The sequence below is a fragment of the Vicia villosa genome, linkage group LG5 (genome assembly GCF_029867415.1).
Source record: "Vicia villosa cultivar HV-30 ecotype Madison, WI linkage group LG5, Vvil1.0, whole genome shotgun sequence".
Lineage (NCBI taxonomy): Eukaryota > Viridiplantae > Streptophyta > Magnoliopsida > Fabales > Fabaceae > Vicia > Vicia villosa.
The window spans coordinates 146856757-146875911 of NC_081184.1; the positions used below are offsets into that span (position 1 = coordinate 146856757).

At 33.7% G+C, this 19155-nt stretch overlaps 1 protein-coding gene across 1 annotated transcript; it reads left to right on the forward strand.

Annotated features, from left to right (window-relative positions):
• Positions 1 to 3335: 3335 nt before the first annotated feature.
• Positions 3336 to 11106, forward strand: LOC131605687 (uncharacterized). The gene is given in 16 exon segments (XM_058878015.1): positions 3336 to 3802; positions 4107 to 4259; positions 4397 to 4516; positions 4709 to 4855; positions 4927 to 5132; positions 5244 to 5333; positions 5430 to 5871; positions 5992 to 6905; positions 7042 to 8277; positions 8940 to 9158; positions 9250 to 9761; positions 9764 to 9809; positions 9883 to 10113; positions 10190 to 10737; positions 10882 to 10961; positions 11076 to 11106. Coding segments are annotated over 16 exon segments (5442 nt in total).
• The last annotated feature ends 8049 nt before the right edge of the window (positions 11107 to 19155 follow it).

Here is a 19155-nt window from a genome sequence, read left to right on the forward strand (position 1 = left end):
TTCCTTAATTTGCAGCTACAGTGCGATGATGATATCTCACAACTCAGACCTTATTTTGAAGATCCCAACGGTCAAAAGTTAGATATAGGTGTTTTGAACCTACCCACAAAATTTGGTGACGATCCAACGGTTAACGAATCGGGGATCTTCGATTTAGTGAGACTGCTGCAAGAAAAACGGGAATGAATTTCTCTCCTATTTTCTCTCTTCTCTACAACTTCCCATAACAAATTCCCCAAGACTTTTTCTCTTCTAATTAGCCTAACCCTTATCTTAACCTAATTTCATTAAATCTATTGGGCCTAACATTCACACCCCACCTTTTACTACCACCATCACTTAATTAAGTCCATATAATAAATCTAGTATTTCTTCAATACTATTTCTACAACTTAATCAATTAATTAATCGACTAATTAATCATAAAAACCCATGTCAACAATTCTCAACACTCCACAAATTCAATAATTAAATTCGAAATAATTTGAAAGTATTTAATTAAATAATTAATTAAATACCGGGTGTTACAATATAAGTTTTGAAATCAATTCTGTTTAAGTATGTTTAGAAATTGAAATGCAGAAATATGAAATAGTAGTCAATTCTGTTTTTTCTTTCAGTTATCACATGGTTACCTATTATATTAGTCACTTAATTAGTTACATAGTTAATACTTTCTAGAGAGTAAGTTAGTTAGTTATATCCTGTTTCCCATAAGTTAGGATGTTAGTTTCTTCTGTTAGCATAGTTTTAGAAACTTACTTTCAAATTCAATTAACTATGATTTTATTTGGCTAAAGTTCCTGTTAGCATATATTGGGTGGAAGATAATTATCTCACCAGTAGAATCAATGTAATCAAAGGGATGTCATGTTTGTTAGCTTATGTTAATTGGTATAATATCAAAATCAAATGTAATCTAATATTGCTTTTAGGATACATATTAGCATACTCTTTGTTAGCATAGAATTTTGGTTTACTCCTATGCAAGTTATCATTAAATTGATTTCAAAATCAATATATTCTCAAGGAGATATCCTTTCAAAATCTTAAGGAATTGCAGTTATACATTTTTGTATACTGAAGTTGTACCACTTTGTTATCAGACTATTCATTCAATCTATTTCATTGAATTTTTGAAATTATTCTACTTCTAAATTGTGTAATTTATGATACATATTGTTGTGTCTGCAATTTGTGTGCACTTGCAAATTAGAACCTCTCTCCATTTCAAACCTTGCCAAGACTCATCGTATATAATTCCTGCGGGTGACTTACAACTATTATACTTACTAGCACCTCTACATGTTCTTTTACTAATTTGCATTTGGTCATATTTGAAGGATTTGTTGAGATGAAAAAATCATGGGGTCACTCTTTCTGGTGTCAGGTGTTTTTGTCCTCATGGTGGCACGAATGAGAGCCATGGAGGTAAGCACATCAGCTTTAAAATACCAAGTTAATATTTCTTGATTTATTCAAATGTGTGCACTTAGTGCTATTTGGCTGTTTTTAAATATATTTAGTTGAAATGTAAGCCTGTTTGTAAAGCCTAGAGCCTCTTAGTTTTCATGTGTGTTGTGCAAAATAGTTTAGCCAAGGAGAATAGAAAACACAACTTATCTGCAAAAACCTATTTCCAGCATTTAAAAATTTGGCTTTATCTATTGTACAAACCAGGCTGTCAAAGCATTATGATCCTGATATTTGCATTGAAAATAGAACTTTGTTAAAAACTACTGCATCCTTTCATGCGACAGCTCAGCCGTTTCAAGTACAACCTCCCTATGTTTTGGGAGAAGCCTAGAGAAATGTGTCACCTCAGCATTAAATGCTGTTAGTAGTAAAACACGGTAATAGAAACTGGTTTTGCATCCTCTTTTTATTTTTTCCATGTCCAATTTATACTAACCTCAAATGTACTTTACATATGTCCATTGAATTTTCGAATAAAAAATACTTATGCCACTTTATTTTGCATTGGAACCATAATTCTTTGGTTAGGTCTATCTTACCCTGCGGATATGCAGCAGCATGATAGTACTTTTCCATCATTTTTGAGATAACATTAACTATGCTGTCACCTCTACCTTAAATGCTTGGAGCCCTAATACAAGCAAAGTCAATACATAGAGCATTAGCTATTTCCTTTTCCATGTCTAAAGTTAATTTGATGTCAGTTTTTATTTACAAGGGATACAGTATATGCCTCATTTGTATGCTTTTTTAACCATTGTTTTTTAACTTTTACAAACCTAGCAGACAACTGTACTACTATATACTTATAATAACAATGCTTGGATCCATTTTAAAACATCAATTTGGACCTTGTGTGTAAAGAAACGACAGTCGTGTTTATTTTGAACCAATAACATGGAGCAATTATAATTAGATTAGGGACCTAAATCATTGGGTGTAGAAATCTAATTGCTGTAAACAAATAATTTAACTGCAGGTAACAATGGTAATAATAAGACTAACAAAAACTTGAACTTTACCAGACCCTGAAACTATGAAGAATATGGGATGCTTTTCTTGCAAGTGATGAAACATCTCCATTGCTGATAGATTTTTTCTATTGCTGCCAAAGGTATTCTGTTCTGTTCATGTCTAGACTAATCTAATCACAAAATTTGAATTTCAAAATAATTAAAGACATCAACATGGTAATGTACCTATATCTGTTTGTGGAGGGACCTCTAAAGATATGGCTTTTATGGATATCTATTCTTCCATTGTCAATATGTGAATAACCTGATATTGTAGAGGCAAAATAGGATATTTGTTGAGGATTATTTTTGTTGCCTAGCATGAGTATAATGAAGATTATAATTGCCCAGACTGTAGGAAATAAATTATAGTAGTTGAGTACATTACCTTAGATTGAATATGAGCTTAGGAATTAGTCTTAAGTGCTGCTCAGTTTTCTGGGAAGTTGTATATTGAAACATGGTTTACAAACAGCAAAGACGAGTTCATTTTATACTGAGGTTCTTCCAGTACAAACTTACCATTAATTTAGGTGGTTGAACACATTTATGGTTGAACAACAACTAAGAATTTATTGGAAGTTACTATGTCTCTGTGTATTATCTCCCATTGCTTCATTAAATGCTTAGTCTGTGGTGTTGTCAATAACACCGGAATATAGTAAACTACCAAAAAATTTATGGTATACCTATGCCCTCAAATATGGCTGCCCAATGTTGTGTGTCTGTCTTTGCTAATAAAATTTTAACTGCATGTATATAGAGGTATTTTATTATTATCAACGCCATTAAATGAATGACAACCATATTTTGTTGACATTTGTAGATATCTTATTACATCCATCTATGGATCCTGTTGACCCAAATTGTTCAGCCAAAAAGGCAAGAGCAAGAAGATCGTTGCTATTGAGAGACTTGCGTTCCAAGCGACAAAAATATAGTAGTCCACAAGTACTAGGGGGCGATAGAATGATGAACACTCCAATGTCAATTACACCTAGGCAACCTTTGAAAGAATTTACTCCATCATTCCAAAACAGTCAACCCGGAATTCCGTTTAGTATACGGCCTACGATGGAAACTCCACGTGATGCCGGTACAGAACCTAGCATATCAAGACATGCTTTTAGGACAAATTTAACAACCTACCAAATAGGTGGTTTGGGAACAAATCTATTCTCTCAATTTGCAGGAATATCTGCGGACAAGGAGAACGAATCGTTCACTCCTTCATCATTGGTAAATTTAAAAGAACGGTCACCGTCTCATGAAATGGAAGTCCTTGGAACTGGAAGTTCTTCTAATTTGCACACGTGAGTTTACTGCCTTTCCATTTTCCTATCTACCTAGCATGTCCATCAATATAATGTATGTAGCTTATATGTATGCCTTACAATTGATGTGGTTAAATATCTTCTAATCATACTGTTCAATCTCAACACTACTTTTAAGCATATATAGCAACTACCATAGCACTGTATTACACTCTCTCCAAGTAATGACGTTGCACATTGTGAGCTTGAATCATGCATATCTGTAATTGTTCCACCAATGTGAGATTGATAAAATAATCGGTAAAGTCGTTATAATGCAAAGCATGATTAACAATCTCAACAGGGGCCCACCAAGTTCCAGACCAGGTCGGGGTAGGCCTAAAAAGGGCTTTGGGGTTCCAAATATTGCTAGGAACTTGACCAGGAAGTTTCCGTTGCTTGCAAGTATAAACACTTCTGCGCCGGCCTCTACTCTCGAGGCAAATGAACAAACCAGGTAAATACATCCCTTGCTGTGCATAATGTCCATGTCTGCTCACTATAATTGGAATAATTGGATATGGATGTAATGTTTAACAACAGTGCTGCCATTTAAGTGTATCAAAGTTTAATTGTTTTTTTTTCGCATGACAGAATTCCAGCTCTGGAAACACTTAATGGGACAGATGCCAATGTTAATTTTGTTCTTCCAACTCAGCCAGTCCAGCTTCCATCTGATCTAAACAAAGCATCGTCTTCCGGAAGTGAACCACGGTATAATTCAAACACAATACTTATGTGGTTACAAGTACTAACAATTGGTACAACACTTCATGCAGATGCAATATTTAACACTTAACCATACTCAATTAGTCATATCGTATCCCTCTCAAATTTGTGGAAATTCTTTAATTTTACTATCAAGGAACTAATCTGGATGTTATTCACTTGGTTTTGACTGTGTAGAAGTACTCCCATACCCAAACGATCTAGGGGCAGGCCTAGAAAACAATTGGCTGATAATCCATGCCCGCCGTCGAATTTGAATAGCCAGTTCACCTTCCAAAGCATTGCTATGAACTCCTCCAAACCAAATGACCAACCTAGATCGAGGTACCAAACATGAGATATCTTATTATTCAATTAATGGCTCCACCTATTAACTGTTTAATCATTTTTCCTAGCTGTAATGTCAACACACCATTGGTCACGCCTCTGCAAATACCCAGTGTTAGAAACCAGCCTGTTTGTCGCGAAGTACCGCCAGTAACACAGTCCACACACAATCACCGTCGTACCACGGAGCCAACATGTCCGATTTTTACACCTGCGGTCAATATGGATTTTAATAGCGACTCCGACAATGATAGCGACTACGATCCTTTTGCAGGTATGTCTAATACTTTGTTCTATCACTAAATGCTATATTTCAGTTTACAATTACTTTACAGTTAGAGACCTTATTTCAATTTTGCCTTAAAACCTATGTATTTCGTAACAGCATATCATTCCGAAGATGAAATCTGTTCAGATACAGACGAGCATGAAGCACCTTTGCCTATCCATGGTTATGCAACCGGAATTGACTCGGGTACGTCGTTAATCATTTAAGATAAGTACAGACTTAAAGATAGCAACCATTTTAGATTTCATAGCACTAATTTTTACATGGATTGGTTGATTGTAGAATATTACGATATTGGTTCACCTCTTATCGAATGTCGTTACTGTAAAGCAATGATGTGGTATCAGGAGAGGATGCACAAAAGTACCCACTCTGCTAACCCGAAGTTTATGATGTGCTGTGGGAACGGAAAAGTTGAACTCCCAATGCTAAGGCAGCCTCCTGAACCACTTGCAACACTTTTGTCTGATCACGAAAGTATTGTTAGTCGGAAGTTTCAAGAACAAATCCGACTATACAATATGATGTTTGCATTCACATCACCGGGAGCAAGGTTGGACAATCGTTTTAACAACGGACGTGGCCCTCCAATACTAAGGATACAAGGTCAAACGTGTCATCGCATCGGAAGTATGTTGCCTCCTCAAGGTCAAAAACCAAAGTTTGCCCAGTTATATATTTATGACACCGAAAATGAGGTGGAAAACAGAATGCATCATCTAAGGTAATGGTCATGCACAACTCACTTTCTTGGTTGTTAAATAGTTGCTTATACTGTACTGAGCAGTTTTATTAGTTAAATATTCTGTTTTGGTCTTTAAGAATGCTTTTTTCTCATGTGAAGGAACAAAGAGAACATTGATCCTCAAGTTGTCAATCAACTGTCCAACATGTTGTATGAATTCAATCCTCATGCTAAGATCTTTCAAATGGCAAGACACTGGTTGAATAGCGGGGAACCTCAAAACCTAAAACTGCGACTTATTTCTAATCGGTCTACTGATGGTAGAGTGTATAACCAGCCAACTGTCAGTGAAGTTGCAGCCTTGGTTGTTGGAGATATTGACACGGCAGAAATGAGGGATATAATAATGCAAACTAGAGGAGGAGGACTTCAAAGAATCAATGAACTGCATGCCGCTTACATGGCCTACCAATATCCGTTGATTTTTCCGTATGGTGAGGATGGCTATAGACCTGATGTAGCCCATAGGGACCTGCCTGTCAACGAAAACAGCATTAGAAATAGGCTCACGATTCGCGAATGGCTGGCCTTTCGCATTCAAACCAGATCAAAAGAAGCTAAGACTTTGTTATCTTCTAGACGGCTGTTCCAGCAATTTTTGGTCGATGGTTACACTATGTTAGAGTCCGAGAAACTAGAATGGCTACGCAAAAATCAACCAAAGCTTCGAGTGTCCAAGTACAACTCTTTACATGAAGAGGGCGACCAAAGTCAAGCTCCAGGTTTAAGCATAGGTAAGCGAGTGGTGTTGCCTTCGTCCTTTGTTGGCGGTCGTAGGTTTATGGATCAATTGTACTATGATGGAATGGCTATATGCAGTAAAGTTGGATTTCCAGATCTGTTTATTACTTTTACCTGTAACCCGAATTGGCCGGAGATTCAAAGGGTACTTGGTCCTCTTCATTTGAAGCCCCAAGATCGGCCGGATATCATTTCTAGAATTTTCAAAATCAAGTTTGATCAATTGCTCTCAGATTTGACCAAAAAAGGTGTTCTTGGCAAAGTCCTAGCTTGTAAGATATTTATCCCCGTCTACTCTGTTTTGATTATAATATGTCTAAGTGCAATTTTAACTTTTTGATGACATAGGAGTAAACCAGCACTTCTGCTTTATATTCTACTTTCAATTGATTATACTATTTCTAACAGCAAAATTAACTTTTACATTCTCTATCATTGTAGATGTGTACACCATTGAATTTCAGAAAAGAGGATTGCCTCATGCCCATATATTGATCTTCTTGCACCCATCAAATAAATATCCAAGACCGGAAGACATTGACAAGATCATTAGTGCTGAAGTGCCCGATCCCGAAACACAACCTCGGCTTTACAATTTGGTGAAATCTCACATGGTTCATGGTCCTTGTGGTTTGGCAAATCTCAACTCACCCTGTATGAAAGATGGGAGGTGCACAAAGTTTTACCCTAAGAAATTCCAAAGTACAACTATAGTGGACCAAGAAGGCTACCCGGTTTATAGGAGAAGAAACAACGGACACACCATTCAAAAGAAAGACATCATTTTTCATAGTGGTCATGTGGTTCCTCACAATCCAAGTTTGTTGTTGAAGTATGAAGCCCACATCAACATGGAATGGTGCAATCAAAATACTTCTATCAAATACCTTTTCAAATATATTAACAAAGGGTCCGATAGAATTTCGGCAATCATACAAGGCCAAGACAAAAACAATGTTGACGAGATCAAACAATATTTGGATTGTCGATACATATCCCCAAGTGAAGCATGTTGGCGTATATTTTCTTATTCTATACATGGCAGAAAACCAGCCGTAGAAAGATTGTTTTTTCACATGGAAGGTGAAAACTCCGTGTACTACAAAGACTACGAGCAGGTTGGTGATGTGTTGCTTAAACCAAGTGTAACAGAGTCCATGTTTACAGCCTGGTTTGAGGCAAACAAAACTTACGAGGAAGCAAGATTACTAACTTATGGTGACTTTGTTTCTAAATTTGTTTATCACAAACGAAGTCGAAGTTGGAAACCAAGGAAGCGAGGGTATACCATTGGTCGATTGATTTGGGTTCCGCAATCCACTGGCGAGTTGTTTTATTTAAGGATGATGCTTACCGTCACAAAAGGGCCGTTATGCTATCAAGACATAAAAACGGTTGATGGTAAAAAGTGCAAAACTTTTAGAGATGCGTGCTTTGCGATGGGATTTTTACAAGATGATCGTGAATTTGTCGAGGCAATCAAAGAGGCGCATCTTTGGGGGTCGGGTCCTTTTTTACGCAGACTATTTGTGACAATGTTACTTTCGGCATCCATGAATAGACCTGAACATGTTTGGAGAAAGACTTGGAGATATTTATCGGATGGTATTCTTTATGATCAACGGTTATTGGCAAGAAACCAAGGTATTTTATCTTACTATATCTGTCATATTTTTTCCTTATTTTCCTTGCTGTTACAATTGCTATTTAATACTGTCCATAATTCCTATTAGGAATATTGTCCATATTTACTAATTGGTATACAGTTCTGTTACCTCATATGCAAAAGTTATACAATTCAAATAGTGCGAATTTCCTCCATATTTAGTATTTCGTATACAGTTCTGTTTTGGAATCTACTACTTATAATTCAGAAGCATTTATAAACATTGCTTATATGACATATTTGCATGATATGAAAAGGCCTTAGTCCATGCTACTAAAAATGAGACACCTATCATGAATGCACATGCTCGGTGAATATATATGGCCTATGTCATGCAACATGCTGTTAATATGGGCCACGAGGACAAAATTTATTTGACTATTTCCAAATAAAATGCAAATATTATCGCTAAATTCTAAGAAAAGATAATGCTAATATTTTTACAAACACCTTCATTATTTATACATTACTGGGCATATATACATATCACTATTTAGATTCAAACACATGTACGGTTTTAATTTTTATGATCAATAAGGTTCTGTATGTGCAACATGAACTTGCTGGTCTAAATAGTTAATATTTCCATGTATTTGCAGAATGGTAATAAAATTGTATTAATTCCCTTTTTTTATCATAGGTTTGACAATGAGCGATGCCGAGCTAAAGGAACGGACACTGATGGCTATTGAAATACTATTGCAAAATAATAATCGTAGTTTGAAGGACTTCAAACCAATGCCAGTTCCAAAAGAGGATGTCGTTTTCTTTACCGGAAACAGATTACTTTATGATGAACGTCAATATGATGTTGTTGAACAACAACAAATTTTTGAACATTTGTCAGCTTCTCTTACAGGTAATATGACTACCTTATTACAACAATTTCGTATATGTCAACTCTTCAATTCTTATTAACAAGACTTTTTGGAAACATCTCTTATACATAGATGAACAAAGAGGAATTTTTGAGGAAATCATGGATGCCGTAGAGAAGCAACAAGGTGGTGTTTTTTTTCTGTATGGCTACGGTGGGACTGGTAAGACCTTTATGTGGAAAACTTTATCAGCAGCACTTAGGTCTAAGAAAAAAATTGTCTTGCCTGTTGCTTCAAGTGGGATTGCAAGTTTGTTGTTACCAGGTGGAAGAACAGCTCATTCTAGATTTAAGATTCCAGTTCCTACTCTAGAAAATTCTATTTGCAACATTGAAAAACAAGATGATCTTGCTGGGCTTCTAAAGATGACAGATTTAATTATATGGGATGAGGCTCCTATGGCTAATAAATTTTGCTTTGAATCTCTAGACAAATCCTTGAGAGATATTATGAGTGAAATCCCACATGCATCTAGGAAAGTTTTTGGTGGTAAGGTTGTTGTGTTTGGTGGTGACTTCAGACAAATTCTACCAGTTATACCAAGAGGAACTAGATCAGACATAACCCATGCAACCATAAATGCTTCTTATATTTGGGATCATTGTAAGGTGTTGAGGCTTACAAAGAACATGCGCTTGCAAACTGGTGATAATGCTTCTTCTACAGCTGATGACATAAGGAGCTTTTCTGAGTGGATTTTAAAAATTGGAGATGGGACCATGTGTGAGCCAAATGATGGTTATGCTGATATTTGTATTCCAGATGAGTTCTTAATTTCAAACTTTTCTGATCCCATCAAGGAAATTGTTGAAGATACATACCCTGATCTCATTCATAATTATCTTGATTCCAATTATCTTCAAAGTCGTGCAATCTTGGCTTCAACAATTGAGGTTGTTGATGATATCAACCAATATATCACAAATCTGCTTCCAGGTACATAAATATCACTTATTTTTTTGATTAAGTTAATTGTTAACACCTTTTGATATGTCTTTGGAAATTGTTGTAGGAGAAGAGAAAGAATACTTCAGTAGTGATTCTATTGATAAATCTGATGCAACTAGCTTTGATGCATATGAGCATGTGACACCTGAATTCCTAAATGCTCTCAAAACTTCGGGATTGCCTAACCATTCCATCAAGTTGAAAGTTGGTGCCACTATTATGTTAATGCGCAATCTAGATCAGTCGGAAGGGTTGTGCAATGGTACAAGGCTAACTGTAACCAGGCTTGCTAATCATGTCATTGAAGCTAAGATCATTTCTGGAAAAAATATTGGTAACTTATTTTATATTCCTAGAATGTCTCTATCCCCCTCACAATCCCCATGGCCGTTTAAATTGGTAAGACGCCAGTTTCCAATTATTGTTTCATTTGCCATGACTATTAACAAATCCCAAGGGCAATCACTTGATAATGTTGGTCTGTATTTGCCTAAAGAAGTTTTTAGTCATGGTCAATTATATGTGGCTATCTCAAGAGTCAAAGCGAAAAAGGGTTTAAGGATTCTTATTCATGACAAAGATAAACAACCTATGAGCTCTACCACCAATGTTGTATTCAAAGAAGTGTTCCATAACATTTGAAAAGGTCCAAATTTTATAAATATTATCTTATCATGCCATTAACAATAGTTAGTAAATGTTTATTGCCCTTTACATGTACATGTTAACTTATTTTTCGTTTTCTAACTATTTCAGGTCCAAAGATTCACATCAATTTTGAATTTCAGGCTGCAGCCAATGTCGTATTCAAACATAAGTTCCATTACATTTGAAAGGTCCAACTTTTACAATTTTTTGGCTTATCATACCATTAACAACTTAAAATAAATCTTTGTTGTACTTTACATTCACATGTTAACTTTAATTATTTTTTTTTTAATCTATTTCAGGTCCAACCAATCACCTCATCAAAGAGTTTAATGCTGCAGCCATTTTTTTTTCAACCATTAATCCAATATGGTGTTATGACATTATAGCTCCTTCATGTGTTATGACTTTGTAAAAACTAATTATATCCTATTAGAAACATGATTTTGATTTGATAAAGTTATTGTTCCATTTGTTTTATTTTTTTAGAAATTGGCATATCTTAAAAATATTACCCGTGCGGTAGCACGGGTTTGTTACTAGTAATAGAGAAAGATAATAGTGTCATGCTGTCCTTCTTATCATATATATATATATATATATATATATATATATATATATATATATATATATATATATATATATATATTTGTAAGGATTAAAACAAGCATTGAAACACTGAAATCAAAAGTTTGACTCAATCATTGGAAGATTCATAAATTAAAGGGGAGGCACACAATTTAGGTGGAGACTTTTCAATCTTATCAAAACACGAATTTAAAGAGTTTGTTATCATAAAAAAAGAGGAGATTGTGAAGAATACATCTTATATCTAATTTTAATTAAGACAAAGATTATAAAAAAAGAGAAGGATCAAAAGTGTCATGCACATCAATGATGAAGTTGATCAAGAAGGTTGAACATAGAAATTCAAGTGAAGATTTAAAAGAAGTGAACATAACCAAGGTGCTCATTGAATTTCATCTCTCACTTCCTCTAAAAACTTTCTTGCGTCATAATGCATGATTATCTAAAAATCTTCTTATAATTCTTGTTACAAGTGTTTGTACACAAAGTTGTGTGAGAATATTGTGATATTCCTTTGTCTCCATGTTGATTATATGATTGCTCATTAGCAACGAGGTGAATGAAACTTTAGAAACAAAGAGGTTTCTAACTTCCACATTCAAGATGAAAGATCTTGAATTAGTTGACATAATCTTAGAGATCAAAGTAAAGCGAAATAATTGGCATTATGAACTTAGTCAAACAAAGTATATTGAGAAAATGTTTGATAAGTTCAAACACTTAGGCTTTAAGGAAGTGACCACTCTATTTGATCCTAGTGTCAAAATTCAAATAATGATGGAAGAGTCGTAACTCAATTGAAATATGCCAGTGCAATTGGTTGTCTAGAGTATTTGATGCAATATATTAGAAGATCCGACATAGCATTTGCAATATTTAGTAAATGAGTAGATTTACAAGCAATTCAAATGGTGAGAATTTGAAGGCCATCACAAGGATATTTTATTATTTTTTAAAAATCAAAATCTTGACCTCCATCATGGTAGGTTTCCTACCATATTAGAAGGATATACCAATATGAGTTGGTTATCGAGTGTTGGAGATCATAAATGTACAATTGAGTGGATATTTACATTAGTTGGGTGTGATTTCTTGGAAGAGCAATAAATAAACATGTATCACTCTCTTGACCATGGATTCAGAGTGTATGAATTTCGCTTCCACTAGTTAAAGTAGTTGAATGATTGAGGGACCTTCTATTAGAAGTTTCATTGATAACTAGAAAGAAATAACTTGAAGGAGGAACTCAAACAATACTCCTAAGAAGGAAAGACGAAACTCATAGGATATTTAGCTCTTTGACTTCTTCATCACCTAACATTGCATGTAACAATAATTTTGTTGAGATATGTTAGGTTTAATTTTGTTGTTGTTGATGTTTAGTGCCTAAACTCTAAAGGTTTATCTCTTATTGTTGATGAGAATGTTATTGGTGGTTTTATCTTAGTTTTTTATTAAGATAAGTGATGTGATTATTGTTGTTGTAGTAATTGATATATTAAAGATTTTGTGTCATTGAGATATTGAAGTTTTGTTATTATTTAGATATTGAAGGTTTAGTGTTGTTGTTGTTGTTGTTGTTGTTATTAGGTTCTTGAAGGCTTGTTGTTGTTGTTGTTGTTGAGTTATTACAGGTGTAGTGAAGGTTTTTAGTTTTATTGTTGCATTGAATGTTTTAGAATATGTAAGTAGATTCGAGTTCAAGTATATTTGATATGATCTTGACACTAATGTTGTTGGGTTAGTTGAGATATGTTTGATATAATATTGTTGTGGTTAAGAGCCTAAACACTAAAGTTTTAAAGTGTTGTTGTTGTTATTTTTTTTGTCATCCTACTGATGATAATAAAAGAAAAAGAAAAACTAGATGCGCTACAATAATGATTTAATTAACAAAAGTCTGTAACACATGTGTTAAGTTGTCAATTGAGTTTGATCATAAAACTTGAACTTGTTATGATTATAATGTTTCCTTTTTAGTAGTTATATGGTGTTCCTTGTGTTGGAAAAGTTAATTCAAGCACAATAGAAGGGAGGGTGAATTATGGTATTTAAAATTCGTGATTGAATTTAATTTATTGTTACTTAAGAAATGAATCATGATAGTATTCTTTAAGAACAGAGAAAATTTAACAACAAAAAAGTTAAACGGTAAAGTAAATTGCAAAAATAAAGACATAAGGGTTTAGAGAGATTGCACCAGTGATTTATCCAGATTTGATCGAACGTTGGCCCACTCCTTTCCCTAAGAGATCTTCAGGAGATTTTGACTATCAACTAAAACTTTTAAAGGTTATGCCCACGCACCTTAATACAAGGTGACATAGAGATTTTTACTAATAGAAAAATGCATTTTATACTCCAAATTTAGTGCTTACCACTAACAGGACGCTATTTAGCATCGACTAAGCCCATGCTACAACCCATTTTGTCTTAATGTATAACAAAAAATATATTAGCATCGGCTATACCGAATCTATTTAATAACATACACTTTGTATTTTTTTATTTATTTAGAATCAGTATAACCAAGTCTATATATTTTATAAGCTTCAAATAATATTTTATCTGTTAACTAGAGTCACCCTAATTGACGCTAATGTATTTTCTATTTTCATGAAAAAAAATTTACACAAGAGTTGGATTCAAGCTTATTGTAAAAATAGTAAACATTTTGGGTCAAGCAAGGGTTAAACATGAGACTTTTTTTTAACAGCCTAATGCTTTGCATGATATCACTAACCAATACACCACAACAATTTTATTAAAATATTTTGTGAAAAATTTTATACATTTAATAATAGTTTCATTCATTTTTATTTTTTCTCTATTTCACTTTCCTTTTCATCTCACGTTCACTTTCCCTCGTTTTCCCCTTTTTTTTTTACAATCTAGATTTTTTTTTTGTAAATTCGATTTCATTTTACCTTGAATCCCTGAATCGAGTTCAACCAAAACTTAAAATCAATTGCATCCATATCTCCTAGCAAAACCTAATTCGTCTAACTCAGAATCAAATCGAACCCATAATAAATTAAAGAAACCATTTTTGTTACAAGCCCTTTACATGGAGTTCAAGGGTTTCTGATTCATCAAAGTAAATGCCTCTATTTCGAAGAATTAATTTTCATTTCAAGCCCTTTCCTTGGAGTTCTGGTCCGTGTGTATGAAATAGTGATATGATTTGTGTGGTCAACATTTGTTTTTACTGTAAAATAGATTTTGGTATGAATATAATTTATTTTCAATGTGTCTTTTTGATTACTTTCTCTTTTTCTCTTCCACGTGGACTGGGAAATCCAAATTTTTCATTTTTTTATGGATCATTATTACTATGTTTCTGAACAATAATTCTTGTGTTTCTTGTATAGGCATGTGTTGAATTCTTGATTTTTATAGATTGAAAATGATCACCTGTTTGTTGATTATTTTTGTTAGTAAGTTATTAAAAGCCTGTATCTGATAGAAGTCCTGCCCTAGAGTGTTTTTGACAATGAATATTTCATATCAACAAAACAACAATAACACTAAACCTTTAATATCCACAAATCATCTACAAATACAACATAGCCAAGTTACGCTTGGAGAAGTATTCTAAGTTCTAAAGATTTTGTTTTGAAGGGATCGAGATGGAGAATTGGTAATGGTGAAAAGGTGCGAATCTGGGAGGATAATTGGAATTCCGACTCTGTCGGGTTTGAAGCCTCTTGCCCGTAATAGCAATTTGAATTGTGTGTCAAAGGTGAGTTCTCTTATTGACAAAGATTTGGGTTGTTGGAAGATGGATGTTCTTATGGATGTTATGGGGGAAGTTGAGTCTGCTCATATTGCTGGCATTCCTCTCTCAAGTGACCTTGGTGAGGATAAATTAATTTGGAACGCTGAAAAACATGGTGAGTTCTTTGTCAAAACAACATATCATCAGTTGACAGCAGGTAGGCGGAATAGCATCCATGGTTCTTCTCCCAGTGCTGATGCTCCCTTCTGGAAACTCTTGTGGAAGGTTGTTATCCCTAACAAGATCAAGGAATTTCTTTGGAGACTGGTCAGAGATATCCTGTCCACCCATAGCAATATTTGCAAAAAAGGTATTTCGATTGACCCTTCCTGCCCCTTGTGTGATTGCTTTCCTGAATCGTCTTCCCACCTTTTCTTGCACTACGTTTTCATCAAGAGAATGTTATTTACAGCCCCTCTGGGGGTGAGAATTTCGATTGTTGGGGAGGTTGTGGATTGGCTGCTGCAGGTTTTCAAAAACAAGGATTTAAAGTTGGCGCAGACTATCTGTTTCGGTTTGTGGAAAGTTTGGCAAGCTAAAAATGCTATGGTTTTTAGAAACTTTGTCCCGTGCCCAGTTTCTATTGCCCAAGATGTGTGAGATGCTGTTGGAGAATTTAATTCTTGTAGGGAGGAGGATTCTTGCAAATTGCTGCCCATGCAGGTTGAAGGAGTTTATGGTAACTCCTGGATTATTCAGACGGATGCAGGCTGTTTTGATGGGGGAATTGTGGTGCTGGGGTGCATGATAGAAGCTCCTAATGGCGAGGTTGTTTTGGCCGCTACTAAAAGACTTTCGTGTTTTGCATCCCCAAGTATTGCTGAAGCGTTTGGTATCAAATGGGGTCTACAACTTCCCGTGGAGGTGAAGCTTGCGAATGTCATCCTCCATTCGATGCCCTTGGGGGTTGTTGAATGTGTTAATGGGGTCTGTTTTGCTGCTGATCTTGAACCAATTGTAATTGACTGCCAGTCTTTGTTTAAATGTTTTAATTCGGTTTCTGTGTTGTTTGTGGGGAGGGACCATATCCCTGACGCTCATAGTTTAGTCAGGTTGGGTTTTTCAGTTGGCTCCCGTACTTGGCTTGGTTTTATCCCTCGAGTCGAGGAGAACGTTGTATCTATGGCTACTTTGGCCTTGTCTTAATATAATTCTGATCTTTCTATAAAAAAAATAACATTATGATGTTGGAATATAATATTGTTTGAAGTTTATATTTCGGTTGGCAGCAAACACCAAAGTTAAAACTGAGTTCTATTTTAATTAAATAAAATAAAGAGCAATATTTGCTCTCGGTTGGCTAAACAACCAAGTGAATAGATGATTTATATTTAGTTGAAAAATTAAATAATATAAGGGCTCAATTTTGGTTCTAAATAAAACACGAAATTACAAGAGTTGGAATAGAAACTTAAACTCTGATTGACATTTTCTGTCGATTGAACTAAAAATCGAGGAAATGGATTATTGGGCGCTAATTTTGTACTAAACAAAACATAAAATTGTAGAAGTTGAGAATCAAACCCAAAATCCTGAGCGATATTTTCTGTTGGTTGAACCAAAGAATCTAGAAAATAGATTTAATTCTTAAAAAAATTAAAGACCATGCTCTAAGGTATTTGACATCGGTTTTTAATTGGTCAGAGGTTAAAGGTTTGTAGTAATGTTTAGACTCACTTAACTTTTAATATGAGATTTAGTTTCAGTCCATGGCAACTTCATAGGTTTTCTTTCGCTTAATATTAAGATATACAACACATAGTAAATATGTAAACATTACCAGTTTTATTATTATTATTATTATTATTATTATTATTATTATTATTATTATTATTATTATTATTATTATTATTATTATTATTATTTCACTTATACTACACAAGAACACAGTTCACAAGATACCAGAGATTAGAACACTTTATTTTAATATTTTTATTACCCATAAACACACATATACATATTATATGTATATATGAATGTTTGGGAAACCCCTGAAAGCTCCTAGTAATAATAATTTAATTTCCAATCCTAGCTCCAGTGTCGAACTTGGCCTTTCCAAATTTCTGAACTCCCCTAGTGTTGATGAATGCATTTTTTGTTCCATTGTTACGGTGGCTAGTGTAACCTCCATTGGTAACTGTTGCACCAGTTTTAAATTCAGCCTCATCGAAATCTTGATGGCCACACTTGTTGTTAAAGGCATCAACAGTTCCATTGTTTCCACCATCGATCCCACCAAAGATATTCCTCATTAAACCAGCCATCTTATTATGTATGATATGATCTTTCTCGATATGCAGTTGAAAGGTTTGGTTTTGTGTTGATGTTTGTTGCTAACTGAGACAAACATTATATAGATGCATAAAATTACTATGTTATAGACAGAATCTAATGCTATAATTGTTTCCTTCAACTTGAAGCTTTAAATTATTGAATTTTATTGAACTTTGTATGGTTCACTCCTTTTTCTTTGTCAAATCTAATTTTTCCAAAAGATGCCAAATAGTATATTTGTTTATAAAAAATAGAATTCAAGAGGCGAAATATACATTTTATTATTAATTATAGGGTTACCATTTTACCCCTGCCATATAGGTCATTTCTGATTTTACCTCTATAATTATTTTTTTTTTAAAAATAATCTTGCCATTTCAAAATACTAACATTTTAGTCCCTAAAGTCAAAATCTGCAGGAAAATCCGCAGGAAACCTTAATGGTAATAACCTTAATTATATACTAATGAAAAGTTATGACTGTACCTAACTATAGTACTTAGTATAAATTCAAAAATTAAATTTAAAAGTTATTTTATATGTCCAAAAAAAATATTGTTCATGTTACTTTATATTATTTATTTATTTTCCTTAAAACAATTTTTTTTGAAATTTAAATTAATTTAGTAGTTTTGAGAAATGAGAATGAACCATATAAACTATCAATATTTATTTCCTCATCTCATAAATCTTATTAATGAGTCTTTTATTTTTATGGATTAACCGCAAGAATAAAATATATTTTCTTATCTTATCTTTCTTATCTTATCAAGAATATCACCATTGGAAAATTTATTCCGTGTTTGACGAGCAATTTAATTTCCTATATTTAAAATACCGTTAATTTAAATTTTAAAATAAAAAATAGTGAAGGTCCATTTTAGTACCTCACAAAAATTGCAGAGATCAGATTAGTCCCTGAGAAAAAAAAGTATCAATTAAATCTTTTACAAAATTTAACCGAGTCATGTTAGTCTCTCTACTAATATTTTTTTCAAATCGATTTTTTTCTTACTTTTGAACCGTGACTAGACTGCCAACGAAGACCCATTTTAGCCCCTCACAAATAAAAAATAGTCCAAATTAGTCCCTAAGAAAAAAAATCTCTATTTAATCCCTTACAAAATTTAACTGAGCCGTGTTAGTTTCTTTTTTAATATTTTTTTCAAATGATTTTTTTCCTATTTTTAAATTGTGACTGAACTTGACAAGATAGACCTTTTTTCAAAAATTGAGTACGAGTCAGAGGTTATGTTCCTTTGCACATGGTCTTCAGAGTATGAGTTTTCACGAGAAGTTGGGTTACCTAGTATATCTAATTGTTCAATTAAAGTATGTTATCATCAAAACCTAAAAAATATGGTATAAACCAATTTTTTTCTAACATATCATGTGTATTATTTTCGTCACAAGTATTATTTACAAAAGTAAGAAATTAGCCTAAATCACCTCAGCAACAGAACAAACCCTTTTAAATAGATCATTAACAACAGAAACAATAACAACACCTAATACACAAAAATACATAACAAGAAAAATCGTAGTCACCCTCCCATAAGTCTGATAATAAACTCAATAAAAAAAGAACATCGTGGTATTGCGATGAATTATCTACAATCTCTTCACAAATAATTTCAAATCAACAATCGTAAAATAGGAGTCAATTCACGGTTTAAAAATAGGAAAAAATATATTAAAAGAGGGACTAACATGACTCAGTTAAATTTTGTAAGGAAGTAAAT